At 42.9% G+C, this 13,594-nt stretch overlaps 1 protein-coding gene across 1 annotated transcript in view; it reads left to right on the forward strand.

The window, feature by feature from the left end:
- The window catches only part of glipr2 (GLI pathogenesis-related 2), a 53,266-nt gene extending 40,081 nt beyond the window's left edge, over positions 1-13,185 (forward strand). Inside the window, exons 11-15 of the mRNA XM_078426510.1 lie at positions 1,969-2,046; positions 3,152-3,394; positions 3,511-3,729; positions 5,409-5,486; positions 9,416-13,185. Of these exons, the coding sequence (XP_078282636.1) occupies positions 1,969-2,046; positions 3,152-3,394; positions 3,511-3,729; positions 5,409-5,486; positions 9,416-9,576 (779 nt within the window). The 3' untranslated portion in view covers positions 9,577-13,185. The remainder of the gene's footprint in view (positions 1-1,968; positions 2,047-3,151; positions 3,395-3,510; positions 3,730-5,408; positions 5,487-9,415) is intronic.
- The last annotated feature ends 409 nt before the right edge of the window (positions 13,186-13,594 follow it).

Consider the following 13,594-nt stretch of genomic DNA (forward strand, 5'->3'; position numbering starts at 1 on the left):
AAACAAAGTTTTTCGTGGTATTTCGATACATGTGACAGCAATAAACCAATACACCAGTACAATTTGGCTGACGGGATCGAATCTCAGCTTTCCAAGCTTGCCGACAATACTAAACAAAACTGGATTGTGAGTGCTTGGGAGGAATGTGAATGAGCTTAAAAAAATAATTTGTACAGCTACATTATGATGTTCCATCTTTTGTACTCAATACTCTTCCCAATGAAGGCAAGCATTCCAAATGTCTTCTTCAGCACCCTGTCCACCTACATACACTTAATAAGACATGCAATAAACAGGAAAGGACACAAAATACATAATACTTTAAACATTGTAATTAAACATAGACTGAGACAAGATTCGCTCCAACCACCTAGTGGTCACTCCATGAAACAACAAACTTGGTCCTTTGTCCCTGATATGAACGGATGCCTCAGTAACAACAGATTTTGTCCTCTATATTCAAAATCCGTTATAAAGAGGTCCACAATAACGAGGGTGGAGTGTAATTCTAACAGGAATTCATATAGTAAATTAGATGAGGTTATCATAACATATTAGAAATGAAAGTGTAATTTGAAGCTTGAATATTCAATTTTTATTTCTTGTTTTAATTCAGGGTTGCTTATTCACTTTTTATTAATGTTTTTTTTTACAAAATCAAGTAACTTTAGTTTTCTTAAATGTCAGTCTCCAGATGCTTCAGTCTCTATAAAGTGTAGAACTGGGAATAATAACTGTGAATATTCAAAATCTCATTCAGCAGAATTTCCTCAACGGCCACGAGAGCATTTTACTCTATTTTCATTCTTATCCTAGAACAGAACCAGGGCACTTCTGGCCAGATCATCGTGTGTCTCAAATATTCCATCAAGAGCAATAGCTTGTTTTTTTTTTACTAATCCTGCAAGTGTGGCTGTCAAGTTATCTCCTGCAAAACTGAGGTACATGTGACTGTATTTTCACTGCAGGGACTCTTTTATTAAGCAGTGCATCCATTCTCCTTGCACTTGATTCAGTGTGAACTCTGAAGAAATTTGTGCAACCTCCCTTCTCTTCCTCATGCTTTCTTTTTCTTTTAGTTTAATTTTTTTCTTAGCAATATCTGTACCGGAAGTTAAGACTTCTTTCTTTGTGTATTGAAAGCATTGAAATGGTTTTATGAAATATTGCACACTTCCTTTCCACAATGCATATCTCTGCAATATTTATAGACCAGCTCAAACCTCTCATTAATAATTTCTTCAGATGAATTTTATTTTTGTCCCACATGAGCACAAACATCACTTTTGCCCCATTCTTACCTTCATTTTTCAAAGATAAACACCAAATGCTGGAGTAACTCAGCAGGTCAGGCAGCTTCTCTGGAGAAAATGGATAGGTGACGTATTGGGTCAGGATCCTTCTTCAGACCCGTTTCATTTTTACTCTCCAAAGTTAGTTCACCACTATCTCTCTACTGACCAAGGTATCTTACAACAAATGGAATTAGTCAGTAACCATTATGCACCCATTATATTATAACAGAAGCCCATGTACATTTTGCAAACTCCATGCAGCCTTCATTTAGCAAAATGATTGGAACTGTTTAGTTGCCTTTTGCTGTCAGTCAAGAGTGTTGCTGTGGGTAGAAACTTAAACTCCATTTGTCCAAGTAAATCTCTGGTGCTGCTTTTCCTGGTTTTCCTTATAATTTATCACATCAATAAGTAATAACAGATCATTATTATGTATGTTTAGTTATCAAGTATATTCCAGTGACATTTTGTTGTGACAGCTGATTGACATGAGGAATTTACTGTACCTGGAGTTTATTCAGGTGTTCAGTTTAGTTCACTGGAACTAATTATGTTGTAACAGAAGTTTATGCTAACACTTTATTGTTAAGTAGTTGTTTGCATCATTGCTGGCAGTGATATTCATGAGCATTGCTCTTGTTTGCTTACACTGACAACTGTTCACTGTTTACAGGGCAGGACGTTGCTGACTACTGGTACAATGAAATTAAAAAATATGACTTTTCCTCTCCTGGATTTCAGAGTAATTGTGGTAGGTTTTTGATAAACCCAGTTGTTTGTAATGATAGCAGAGAAAGCTCATAAAATAAGCATGTAGTCCTCCCAACCTACCTCATAGTGGACCTTGCACTTCTTTAAATCAGTACTTTCTCTGTAACTGTAATGCTATAATGCTGTAACACCACATTCTGCCCTCTGATATTTTTTCTCTTTGCACTAACTGTTGTGCTTGTGTAATGCCTTGATTGTACTCGTGCATTAGGGACAATGGGTTTAAGGTGAGAGAGAATTAACTTATAGGAGGTCTGAGGGGGTGGAGGGTAACGAATATCTGGAACAAGCTGCAAGGGGACATGGTGGAGGTAGATACAATTACATCAGAAAGCATTTGGGTAAGTACGTGGATAGGAACAATATAAAAGGATATGGGACTAATGCACAAAAATGGGATTAACATTAAGGTCACATGGACAAGGTGGAGCATGAGGGCCCATTTCTACTGTATGTTTCTATGATTCTGAAAACATAATACTCATCCAAGCAAGTGGCGATTATCCCATTATCACACTCCTGACTTGTGCCTTGCATATGGCCTTCCAGAGTCAGGGAATTTTAGTTTAGTGACATACAACATGGAAACAGGCCCTTCGGTCCACCAGGTCCACACCGGCCATTGATTATTCTCTATAAGATGCCCAGCTTCTGACTTGTTTCTCACAGCTGCTGTCATGTGAGAAACAAGGAACAACGGATGCTGGTTTACAAAAAAAGACACAAAGTGCTGGATTAACTCAGCAGATTCGGCAGCATCCCTGGAGAACATGGATAGGTGATGATTTGGGTTGGGATCATACTCAGACGAATCAGATCCTACTCAGAATGTCACCTACCCATGTTCTCCAGACCTGCTGAGTTACTCCAGCACTTAATGTCTTTTTTTTGGCAGTATTGCAAGGTTGGGTTGAGTCTCTGGTCAGAAGTGACCAGTGGTGTTTTCTATGACCTCATGTTTACAGTGGATGGGAGACAGGTTTTCCCCATAGACCACAGGTTGTGATGGCAAAACACATTATATATCACCTACAGATCACATTGCACAGTGCCGTTGTACATCACTCGAATCTTGCTCCCCCCAGGTCATTTCACACAGCTGGTCTGGAGAGACTCCAAGGAGATGGGCGTTGGCCTGGCATCTGACGGCAAAGGTCTCACTGTCGTGGTTGCACAGTTCGACCCGGCCGGTAACATCACCAATCCAGGCTACTTTGAAAAAAATGTCTTGCCCACTGGCGGAAAGGTGGAGAAGGATAAGACCGACCACAGGGACAATGTCAATACATCAGGCACTCCAGAAAGAAGAAACATGGCAGCAACCTCAGGTACAAATTCTGATCATTTTATCTCCATTTCACAAATTAGTAATGTGAATAGATGCCATCTAAGAGTCTCAATGAGATCCTTGGAAACATGCCAATCAACGACGGGTGTTTTTCAGATAATGAAAATAATGCTTTTATCGCTGAGTTGCTGAAAGAGCACAACTGCTTACGAGCCCGACACCAGTCACCTCCACTCCAGGTTAACCCTGAACTCTCCGCAGACGCACAGAAATGGGCTGAGCATCTTGTCACTATCAAAACCCTCCAGCACAGTGACACAAAGTATGGGGAGAACATCTGGTACAAATGGAGCAGCAAGAAAGCGCCACCGACAGGTATCGAGCTGATTAAAAACCATGCGATATTCTGCACTGATAGAGCTCAGAGTTAATGGTAGCAGCTCAGAGTGGCCTCTGCCAGTCAGGCACCTGAGGCCTCAGAATGAGCTCTTGGGGTCAGAGCGCAGACGCCCTGGAGCGATCACTCATGGGTGCGGTGGGAAGAGTTAACTATGAGAATTGAATACTAGTAATAGGTTATTAATGAATGGTAATGACCTGTGTTAAACAGTAAATTTAAATATTGAGGAAAGAGGGATTACTAAGTCATACAACACGGAAAAAGGCCCTTCAACCCAACTTGCCCATGCCAACCAAAATGCCCCATCCTGCAAGTCCCACCTGCCCACTTTTGACCCCTATCACTCTAAACCTTTCCTATCCATGTCCCTGTCCAAATGCCATTTAAATGTTCATATTGACCTGCCTCAACTACCTTCCCTGGCAGTTTATTCCATATACCCACCACCCTCTGTGTGAAAAAATTGCCGTGAGGGTTCCTATTAAATCCTTCACCTCTCATGTTCAACCTGATGCTTAGAAGCATTCTATCATCTGTAATTATGCATTTTCATAGTGAGAAGTTAAACTAAACATCTTAATAAATTGCAGACGCAAGAGACTGCAGATGCTGGAATCTTGGGTAAAAATCTAACCGCTGGAGGAACTCGGCATCTGTGGGGGGGAAATGGACAGACAAGGTTTCAGGTTGGGACCCTAATTCAGACTGAAATACCCAAACGTTGTCTGTCAATTTCCCGCCACAGATGCTGCCTGACCCCTTGACGTCCTCCAGCAGTTTGTTATTTACAATTAGTTTCTCATCAACCCTTCAACACCACAAAGGTGACACAATGGCTTATCTCTGGGACAAAAGTGGTGCCCATGTCCACATTTATATAACTGAGAGTAATGATAATTAATGGTATGCTTGGCAATGCATTTGACCATTCCCGAAGTTACTTTTTAGATTTGTGATTCTTTTAGAAGTAGGCTTTGAGATTTGACATTGCTGTCAAATCATAAGTTCGGCCCACTGAACCCACACAAACCATCAAGCACCCATTTGCTAATCGGACACTCATTCCAATCTATTTTCCCCACATTCCCATCATTCTTCCCATATTCTACCACCAGCTATTCTTGGAGCAATTTACAGAAACCAGTTGACCTACCAATCAGCACGTCTTTGGGAAGTGGGAAGAGGACAGAGGAGTCCATCTAGAACATATCCAAACCAGAGCCGCGGTTTCAGTCTCAGCCATCTCAAACTGAAATGGAATGTTTCTTCAGGCAGAGAATCGTATATTACGGATCTGAGAGCAGTGGATTCTCAGTGACTGGATCAATGTAAAGTTGAGTTCAATAGATTATTGTGCACCAAGAGAATCAGAAGACATAGGAATTGAGGCAAGTATCAGCGGATAGAGCAAGCTTCAGGGCTCACCCCCTGTTTCTACTATAATATTTCCCTGCCTCCAGGTTTGAGAACAGCAGTCAGATCCTTGAACATTTTCACTCTGGGTACAGCCTTGTTCATTTTTGTTGTGAAGCAACATATTGAGCTTGGGTTTAGCTTGAGCAGGTACAAGACTTGAAGAATCACTATTTGATCTACATGCGGAGCCAAAATGAACTGTGTGAGTGGATGAAATATATATTTTTATTTCTTTCAGGGGCAGAAGTGAGTGAATCTTGGTACAATGAAATCAAGAAATACAACTTCAAAGCTCCAGGATTTCACAGTGGGACAGGTATGTCTATCTGAGTATGATGGACTGAAATTAGAAATACATTTAATGGCAATGGTTATTGCTGCATCGGGGTCACCATTTCTCACAATTTTATAATGGAGTTGGTTGCTTAAGTTTGATGACCACAGTCACAGTCTTTACTCCACTATCTCTGCAGGAAGCAGCTGCACCTTGCTTGTCCTGGGGGATACAATTTAGAGTTGCACAAACCTTCTGCTGGAAATCAAATCAGACAATATCTTCAAGTCAAGTCCAGTTTATTGTCATATGCATAAGAACAACACAGTGGTGCAGCTGGTAGAGCTGCTGCCTCACACCTCCAGAGACTCGGGTTCGATCCTGACCTCAGGTTCTGTCTGTGAGGAGTTTGCACTTACTCCCAGTGACCAAGTGGGTTTCCTCCGGGTGCGCCATTTTACTCCCACATACCAAAGACATGCGAGTTTGCAGTTTAATTGGCCTCTGTAAATTTCCCTAGGTGTGTCGAGAGTGGATGAGAAAGTGAGGTAACATAGAAACAGTATGAACAGGTGGTCTATGGTTGGCATGGACTCGGTGGGCTGGAGGGCCTGTTTCCATGCTATATCTCTAAATTACACTAAAGATTTTCAGCACCGTACCGCACCGTACCTATGTTTAGAAATAAAGCATGGAAATGGGCCCTTCGGCCCACCGTTCACGCCCACCACTGATCACCCATTCACATTGGTTCTATATCACCCCACTTTCTCATCCACTCCCTACACACTAGGGGCAATTTTACATTGGGCAATTAAACTATACACTCATACATTTTAGGATGTGGGAGGAAACCTGGAGGAAATCAGACCACCTGGAGGAAACCCACATGGTCACAGGAAAAAGGTGCACACTCTGCACCTGAGATTAGGGTCAAACCCATGTCTCTGGCACTGTGAGGCAGCAGCTCTACCAGTTGCGCCACTGTGTCACCCTGCAGCAGCATCACAGGCACATTGATTTATTCACAAAATGCTGGAGTAACTCAGCAGGTCAGGCAGCATCTCGGGAGAGAAGGAATGGGTGACGTTTCGGGTCGAGACCCTTCCTCAGTCTGGGGGAAGGGTCTCGACCCGAAACATCACCCATTCCTTCTCTCCCGAGATGCTGCCTGACCTGCTGAGTTACTCCAGCATTTTGTGAATAAATCAATTTGTACCAGCATCTGCTGTTATTTTCTTATACTCACAGGCACATTGATACAGACAACATACTGGACAAAACAAATTATACATTCTGCAAGACAGTGAAAAAAAAGACTGCACAAAGAGAAGGCATCAATACAAAGCAATTAGGAAACAAGCCCAGGTTGGTGCAAAATGTGGTCCATAGTGTTCTGTTGCTGAGGTGGGATTAGGGTTGTGTAGGTCAGTTCAAAAACCCTACTATTGCAAGAAAGTAGCTGTTCCTGAACCTGGTGGTGTGGGACTTCAGGCTTCTGTACCCCTTGTCTGATGATAGCAGTGAGATGAGAGCATTACTTGGATGGTGGGGATCCTCGATGGTAGAAGCTTCGTGTAGATACTTTTGATGGTGGGTGAGCTGTGCCCATGATGGACTGTGGTGAATCCACCATTCTCTGCGACCTTCGTGCATTATTGTGTATTGGAATTGCCATTCCATGCCACAATGCAACCAGTCAGGATACTTTTTACTATGCATAGGTTGGTTTGTTGACCTGCCGAATCTCTTTAAACTTCGAAGAAAGTCGCTGGTGCATCTTCTCCATAATCATATCTGTGTGTTGGACCCAGGACAGGTCATCTAAGAAGTTAATGTCCAGAAATTTGGAGCTACTTACTCTCTCCACCGCCAACCCACCTTTGAAAACTGGCAAGTAGTCTTCCGACGTCCTCTTTCTGAAGTCAACGATTAGTTCCTTAGTTTTGTTGATATTGAGCGAGAGGCACTACTCAACCAAGCATTCTATCACTCTCCTGTTCGCTGATTCATCGCCACCTATGACCCGGCCAACCACAATGGTGTCCTGGCCAATTCATAGATGGCATTGTAGCTGTGCTTTGTCGCACAGTCGTGGGTGTAACGAAAGTGGAGCAATGGACTAAGCACACTGCTTTGAACATCAAAAAATGTTTTGAGTCTCAGATAAGATATCAGATTTGGTCTTGGTTATACTTCCACGGAAGATTCACCCTGTGACCTGAGGCTTTGGAAGTAGAACAGTAAGTTTGGTTGGATCTGAGTCAGGTAGCTGTGAGCCCAACCACCTCCACCTGCTTCCTCAATGACCTTCCTTCTATAATAATGTTGCAAGTGGGGATCTTCACTGATAACTGTAAAATATTTAATTCCAACTCACCAAATGAAGCAATCCATGCCTCTACACATGAAGACCTAGACAACAGTCAGGAATAAGCTGATAGTTTGTAGCTCCATAGTCAGGGCTCTCGATGTAGATGCACAAGTAACATGTGCATCACATAAGTGCCAGGCAAAGACCACCGCCAACAAGAGACAATCTGACCATCTACCGAGCATGGTTTTACCATTGCTGACAGCCCATATCAATATCAGTGGGGATTCCTTTGATCAGAATTTCAATGGGATCTGCCACAGAAGGAACATGGCACTAGAGCAGGTTAGAGACTGGGCATTCTGTGGTGAATGACTCACCTCCTGACAAGCCAAGGGATTTTCACAATCTATGTGGAATGTTGCTGGAATAATTAAGCCGCATATATAATTTAATGAGGTTAATGCAGTAAATGGTAATCAAATGTGTTTCCCTTTGTAGGGGGGTCAGAAACCGGTGGACTGAGATTTGAGTTAATTTGTGAAAAGAGTTGGGTGAAAAATGACAGTTGACCAGTCAGGGAATAGAGGAGAGAGAAAAAGAAATACACATTAAAAAAGCATCTGAATGTATACACGTTGAGCCCTGATTGTGGAGCGGCAGACCGAGAGCTGGGAAGTGGAATTGAGCTAACATTTACTCTCAACCTGCATTGACACAACAGGCTTCCTTTGTGTCTTAACTGTTGAAACTGTCTGTGATATTCTCAAAGATTTCATGGCAATATTAGAAGCACAGAGGAATATTCGTCCATGCCCAATGGTTGACGCTGCACTAAGATTACTAAATCAGACTTTCTGCTCTTGCTGCAGTTTCTGCGAGCTTGCTTTTCTCGGACTAGATTTTCCAATGTTGCTGCTGTGCTTGCATTTCAGGAGTCCCTTCAAAGACTGTAAAACGCATTGGGGAATCCTGAAGTTATGAAAAACATAATATGGGCAGCAGAATATCATGGCTTGACAGCGCCAGAGATCTGGGTTCAATCCTGACCTCCGCGGCTGTCTGCACGGAATGTACGTGTTCTCCCTGCATGGATTTCCTCCACTGTCCCAAAGATGTGTGGGTTGGTAGGTTAATTGATCACTGTGCAAAGCCCTTAGTGTGTGGGCGAGTGAATTTGCAGGGAGTTGATGAGAATGAGTTTAGTTTAGTTTAGAGATACAGCATGGAAACAGGCCCTTTGGCCCACCGAGTCCACAACGACCAGCGATTTTGCACATTAACACTACACACACTAATTTTACATTTATACCAAGCCATTAACCTACAAGCCTGTACGTCGTTGGAGTGTGGAAGGAAACCGAAGATCTCAGGGAAAACCCACCCGGTCGCGGCAAGAATGTACAAAGTCCGTACAGACAGCACTTGTAGTCGGGATTGAACTCCCCGTCTCTGGCGCTGAAAGTGCTGTAAAGCAGCAACTCTACTGCTACACCACTGTGCTGCTCTTAGGGGGAATGAAAAAGTGGGGATTAATGAAAGATTAGTGCAAACAAGTGGCTGTCAATTGACATGGACTCAGTGGGCTGAAGGGCCTGCTTTCATTCTGTGTGATTCTGATAATGCAAGTCCTTCTTTCTTTTTGTTATGATTCCAGGGCATTTCACCCAGCTGGTGTGGAAGGCATCAAAAGAGTTGGGCGTGGGTTGTGCGAAGGATGGACAAGGCACGTTCTTTGTGGTGGCAGTCTACAATCCAGCAGGGAACATCACAAACCCTGGCTACTTTAAGGAAAATGTTTTACCAGCCAGTAAATAATGACCAAGGCGGATGAGTAAGGGTGGCACTTGTCAGGTGCAGCTGTCCTATAAAATGCACAAATAATGTAGTTTGAGATTTAATGAATGCTTTAAGTAGCATTTATTTCCAGGATTTGAGTGACTTTAGCTATAATATAATAATAATAATAAGGTTGGATACACTGTGAGCACATACAAGTGGCTGTTCATCCCCAATTTCCTTTCCCTGCACCTCACTCTCTCTGTTGCCAGTTCTGGTTTTAGCTATCAGGGTCCAAAATATGAAGTTGCCTCTCTGAATATTTCTGTCTTTGTACCACTCACGTATAAGTCCATCTGTGAAATGTTTTGCTTCAAGATTGTTCGCTTGTTCTAATTTCTTTATGTGGATGGGTATCAAATTATATTCCTAGCCCCCATCATAGGAACAATTGGCTGTTTTACACAATAAAAGTCTGATAGTCCGGCACCCTCAAGACTATGCCGTCCTGAACTGTGGATTTTCGGGACTCGTGGACATTGTTCCTATGCAACACACTTTTATTTTACTTTTTTTAAATGTATGTAACACAGTAGAATGATAAATTTTCCGGTGAACCCAGCGAGTTTAAAAAGGATGCGGAGAAATTGGCCTTTGTTTTAAATAAAGTTCTGAAACAGAAACGTGTGAGTTTAAAGGGAGCAAGGAACATTACCCAATGAGTTTAAAGGGAGCAGGAAGCAGAACTGGGTGAGTTTAAAAGGGGCAAGAAAGATTGCCCAGTGAGTTCAAAGGGGGCAGGAATGATTGCCCAGTGAATTTAAAGGGAAACATAGAAACATAGAAAATAGGTGCAGGAGGAGGCCATTCGGCCCTTCGAGCCAGCACCGCCATACATTTTGATCATGGCTGATCATCCACAATCAGTAACCTGTGCCCAACTTCTCCCCATATCCCTTGATTCCACTACCCCCCAGAGCTCTATCTAACTCTCTCTTAAATTCATCCAGTGATTTGGCCTTCACTTCCCTCTGTGGCAGAAAATTCCACAAATTCACAACTCTGGGTGAAAAAGTTCCTTCTCACCTCAGTTTTAAATGGCCTCCCCTTTATTCCAAGACTGTGGCCCCTGGTTCTGGACTTCCCCAACATTGGGAACATTTTTCCTGCATCTAGCTTCTCCAGTCCCTTATAATTTTATATGTCTCTTTAAGATCCCCTCTCATCCTTCTAAACTCTAGTGAATACAAGCCTAGTCTTTTCAATCGTTCCTCATATGACAGTCACGCCATCCCAGGGATCAATCTCGTGAACCTACGCTGCACTGCCTCAATTACAAGGATGTCCTTCCTCAAATTAGGAGACCAAAACTATACACAATACTCCAGATGTGGTCTTACCAGGGCCCTATACAACTGCAGAAGAACCTCTTTACTCCTATTCTGAAATCCTCTAGTTATGAAGGCAAACATAACATTAGCTTTCTTCACTGCCTGCTGTACCTACACGCCAACTTTCAGTGACTGGTATACAAGGACACCCAGTTCTTGCTGCACATCCCCCTCACCTAACCTGACACCATTGAGATAATAATCTGCCTCCTTGTTTTTGCCACCAAAGTGGATAACCTCACATTTATCTACATTATACTGCATCTGCCATGCATTTGCCCACTCACTCAACCTGTCCAGGTCACCCTGCCAGCTCCTAACATCCTCTTCGCAGTTCACACTGCCACCCAGCTTTGTGTCATCTGCAAATTTGCTAGTGTTACTTCTAATTCCTTCAACCAAATCATTAATATATATGGTAAATAGTTGTGGCCCCAACACAGAGCCTTGCAGCACTCCACTCGCCACTGCATGCCATTCTGAAAAGGACCCGTTTACTCCTACTCTTTGCTTCCTGTCTGCCAACCAATTCTTTATCCATGTCAACACCCTACCCCCAATACCATGTGCTCTAATTTTGCTCACCAATCTCCCGTGTGGGACCTTATCAAAGGCTTTCTGAAAGTCTAGATACACTACATCCACTGGCTCCCCTTCATCCATTTTACTTGTCACATCCTCAAAAAATTCCAGAAGATTAGTCAAGCATGATTTCCCTTTCATAAATCCATGCTGACTTGGACTTATCCTTTTACTGCTTTCCAAATGCACCATTATTACCTCTTTAATAATTGACTCCAGCATCTTCCCACCACCGATGTCAGGCTAACTGGTCTGTAATTCCCCTTTCTCTCGTTCCTTTCCTGAAAAGTGGGATAACATTAGCTACCCTCCAATCCACAGGAACTGATCCGGAATCTATTGAACATTGGAAAATGATCACCAATGTGTCCACGATTTCTAGAGCCACCTCCCTGAGTACCCTGGGATGCAGACCATCAGCCCCTAGGGATTTATCAACCTTCAGTCCCATCAGTCTACCCAATACTATTTCTCGCCTAATGCAAATTTCTTTCAGTTCCTCCATCCCCCTAGATCCTCTGTCCTCTAGTATATCTGGGAGATTGTTTGTGTCTTCTTTAGTGAAGACAGATCCGAAGTACCTGTTCAACTCTTCTGCCATTTCCTTGTTATCCATAATAATTTCACCCGTGTTTGCCTTCAACGGACCCACATTTGTCTTTGATAATCTTTTTCTCTTAAAATATCTAAAGAAGCTTTTACTGTCCTTCTGGGAGTGCTGGACACATTACCCAGTGAGTGAAAGGGGAGCAGAAACATTGCCTCGTGAGCTAAAGGGAGTAGGAAACATTGCCCAGTGAGCTCAAAGGGAGCAGGAAACATCTGCACTGTTTAAAAGGAGTACTGGGAAACAGGGCCCAATGAGTAGAATGGAAGCAGGGGGGCAGATACTGAGAAGATTAAAAAGGGGTTTGAGGGTGGGGGGGGGGGGGGAATAAAATAAGGTGTGTATCAAGCAACCTTGCATTGGGGTGTCTGGTTAGCAGGAAACACAGAGAACTGGTGAGCCTGGATAATCAGAATTTTACTGTATATTGTACGAATGTGCAGCCCACATTCCTATAATCTCGATTACTACAGTCAAGAGGTGAGATTGAACAATGACACTTACAGACTGCATATTCAATAATTAAGGGAGATTAATTATTTATTTGCTTAATTCTAACAGAGTTTCGGCAGATAAATGCTTAGGATTTGCCTGCCAGCACATATTTTATTGTACAAGCAGGGAGTGGCCTGGGGAAATCGTCAATTTTAATTTGCTTGCCGAGGCACTCCACCTCCTGCTGTAGCCGGCTCCACAGTTTCCATTTCCTTCTGAGCACTGATTTTAAATACTTTCCTATTGCTGTCATGCTTTTTTCCCCTCAACCAGCCATTTGTGAATAACATCTATTGAATGCAGCGGCACACAGGCCTCCTCTGGGGCCTTAGCGAAGCACCATAGCAACCATGTTCTGGAATAAGCTGCACATTTTCCAATCAGAAAGCCTTTCATGATGTTAGTGAGACGTTCATCTTTTTATGAGATTCCATTGTCTTTAAAGTCAGCTGTTAAAGGGTGGCTGTGGTTTTAATGCTGCTTTCGTTGGTTCACATTTATGCCCTTAACTGCTCTCCGAGGTGTATAGATAGTCGAGACCCTTGGAATAAAGAATCACACTGTGCTTACCGACTAGTGTATGTCTGTTTCATTTGTCACCCACAAGTTACACAGCCGAGACAGTGCACAGGCATGGTGAATGGGATACTGTATGGTCTGGACAACAGAGAGCTAGTCTGAATAATGTTGGAGATATGCCAGACATTGAAAGCTGAATACGAAACCCAAGCAGTAGACATCAGTGGGCAGTGACAGCGGGAGAAGACGTGACTCGTGTTTGATACCTCTTTAGAATGCGTGGAATTTTTTCACTGTCACTCCGTAAGAGGGAACAAATGTTACTGCTGGTGACAAGTCAGTGGGAGTAGAAAATAAACATTCATCCAGTGGGAATGAATCTGAGTAATTTTGTGGGTTAATCTATTAGCCCAGTTGATTGCCTGTTCGACAAATTATTATGGACCCACTTTAAACCAATGCC

The sequence above is a fragment of the Rhinoraja longicauda genome, chromosome 31, assembly GCF_053455715.1.
Source record: "Rhinoraja longicauda isolate Sanriku21f chromosome 31, sRhiLon1.1, whole genome shotgun sequence".
Taxonomy (NCBI): Eukaryota; Metazoa; Chordata; class Chondrichthyes; order Rajiformes; family Arhynchobatidae; genus Rhinoraja; species Rhinoraja longicauda.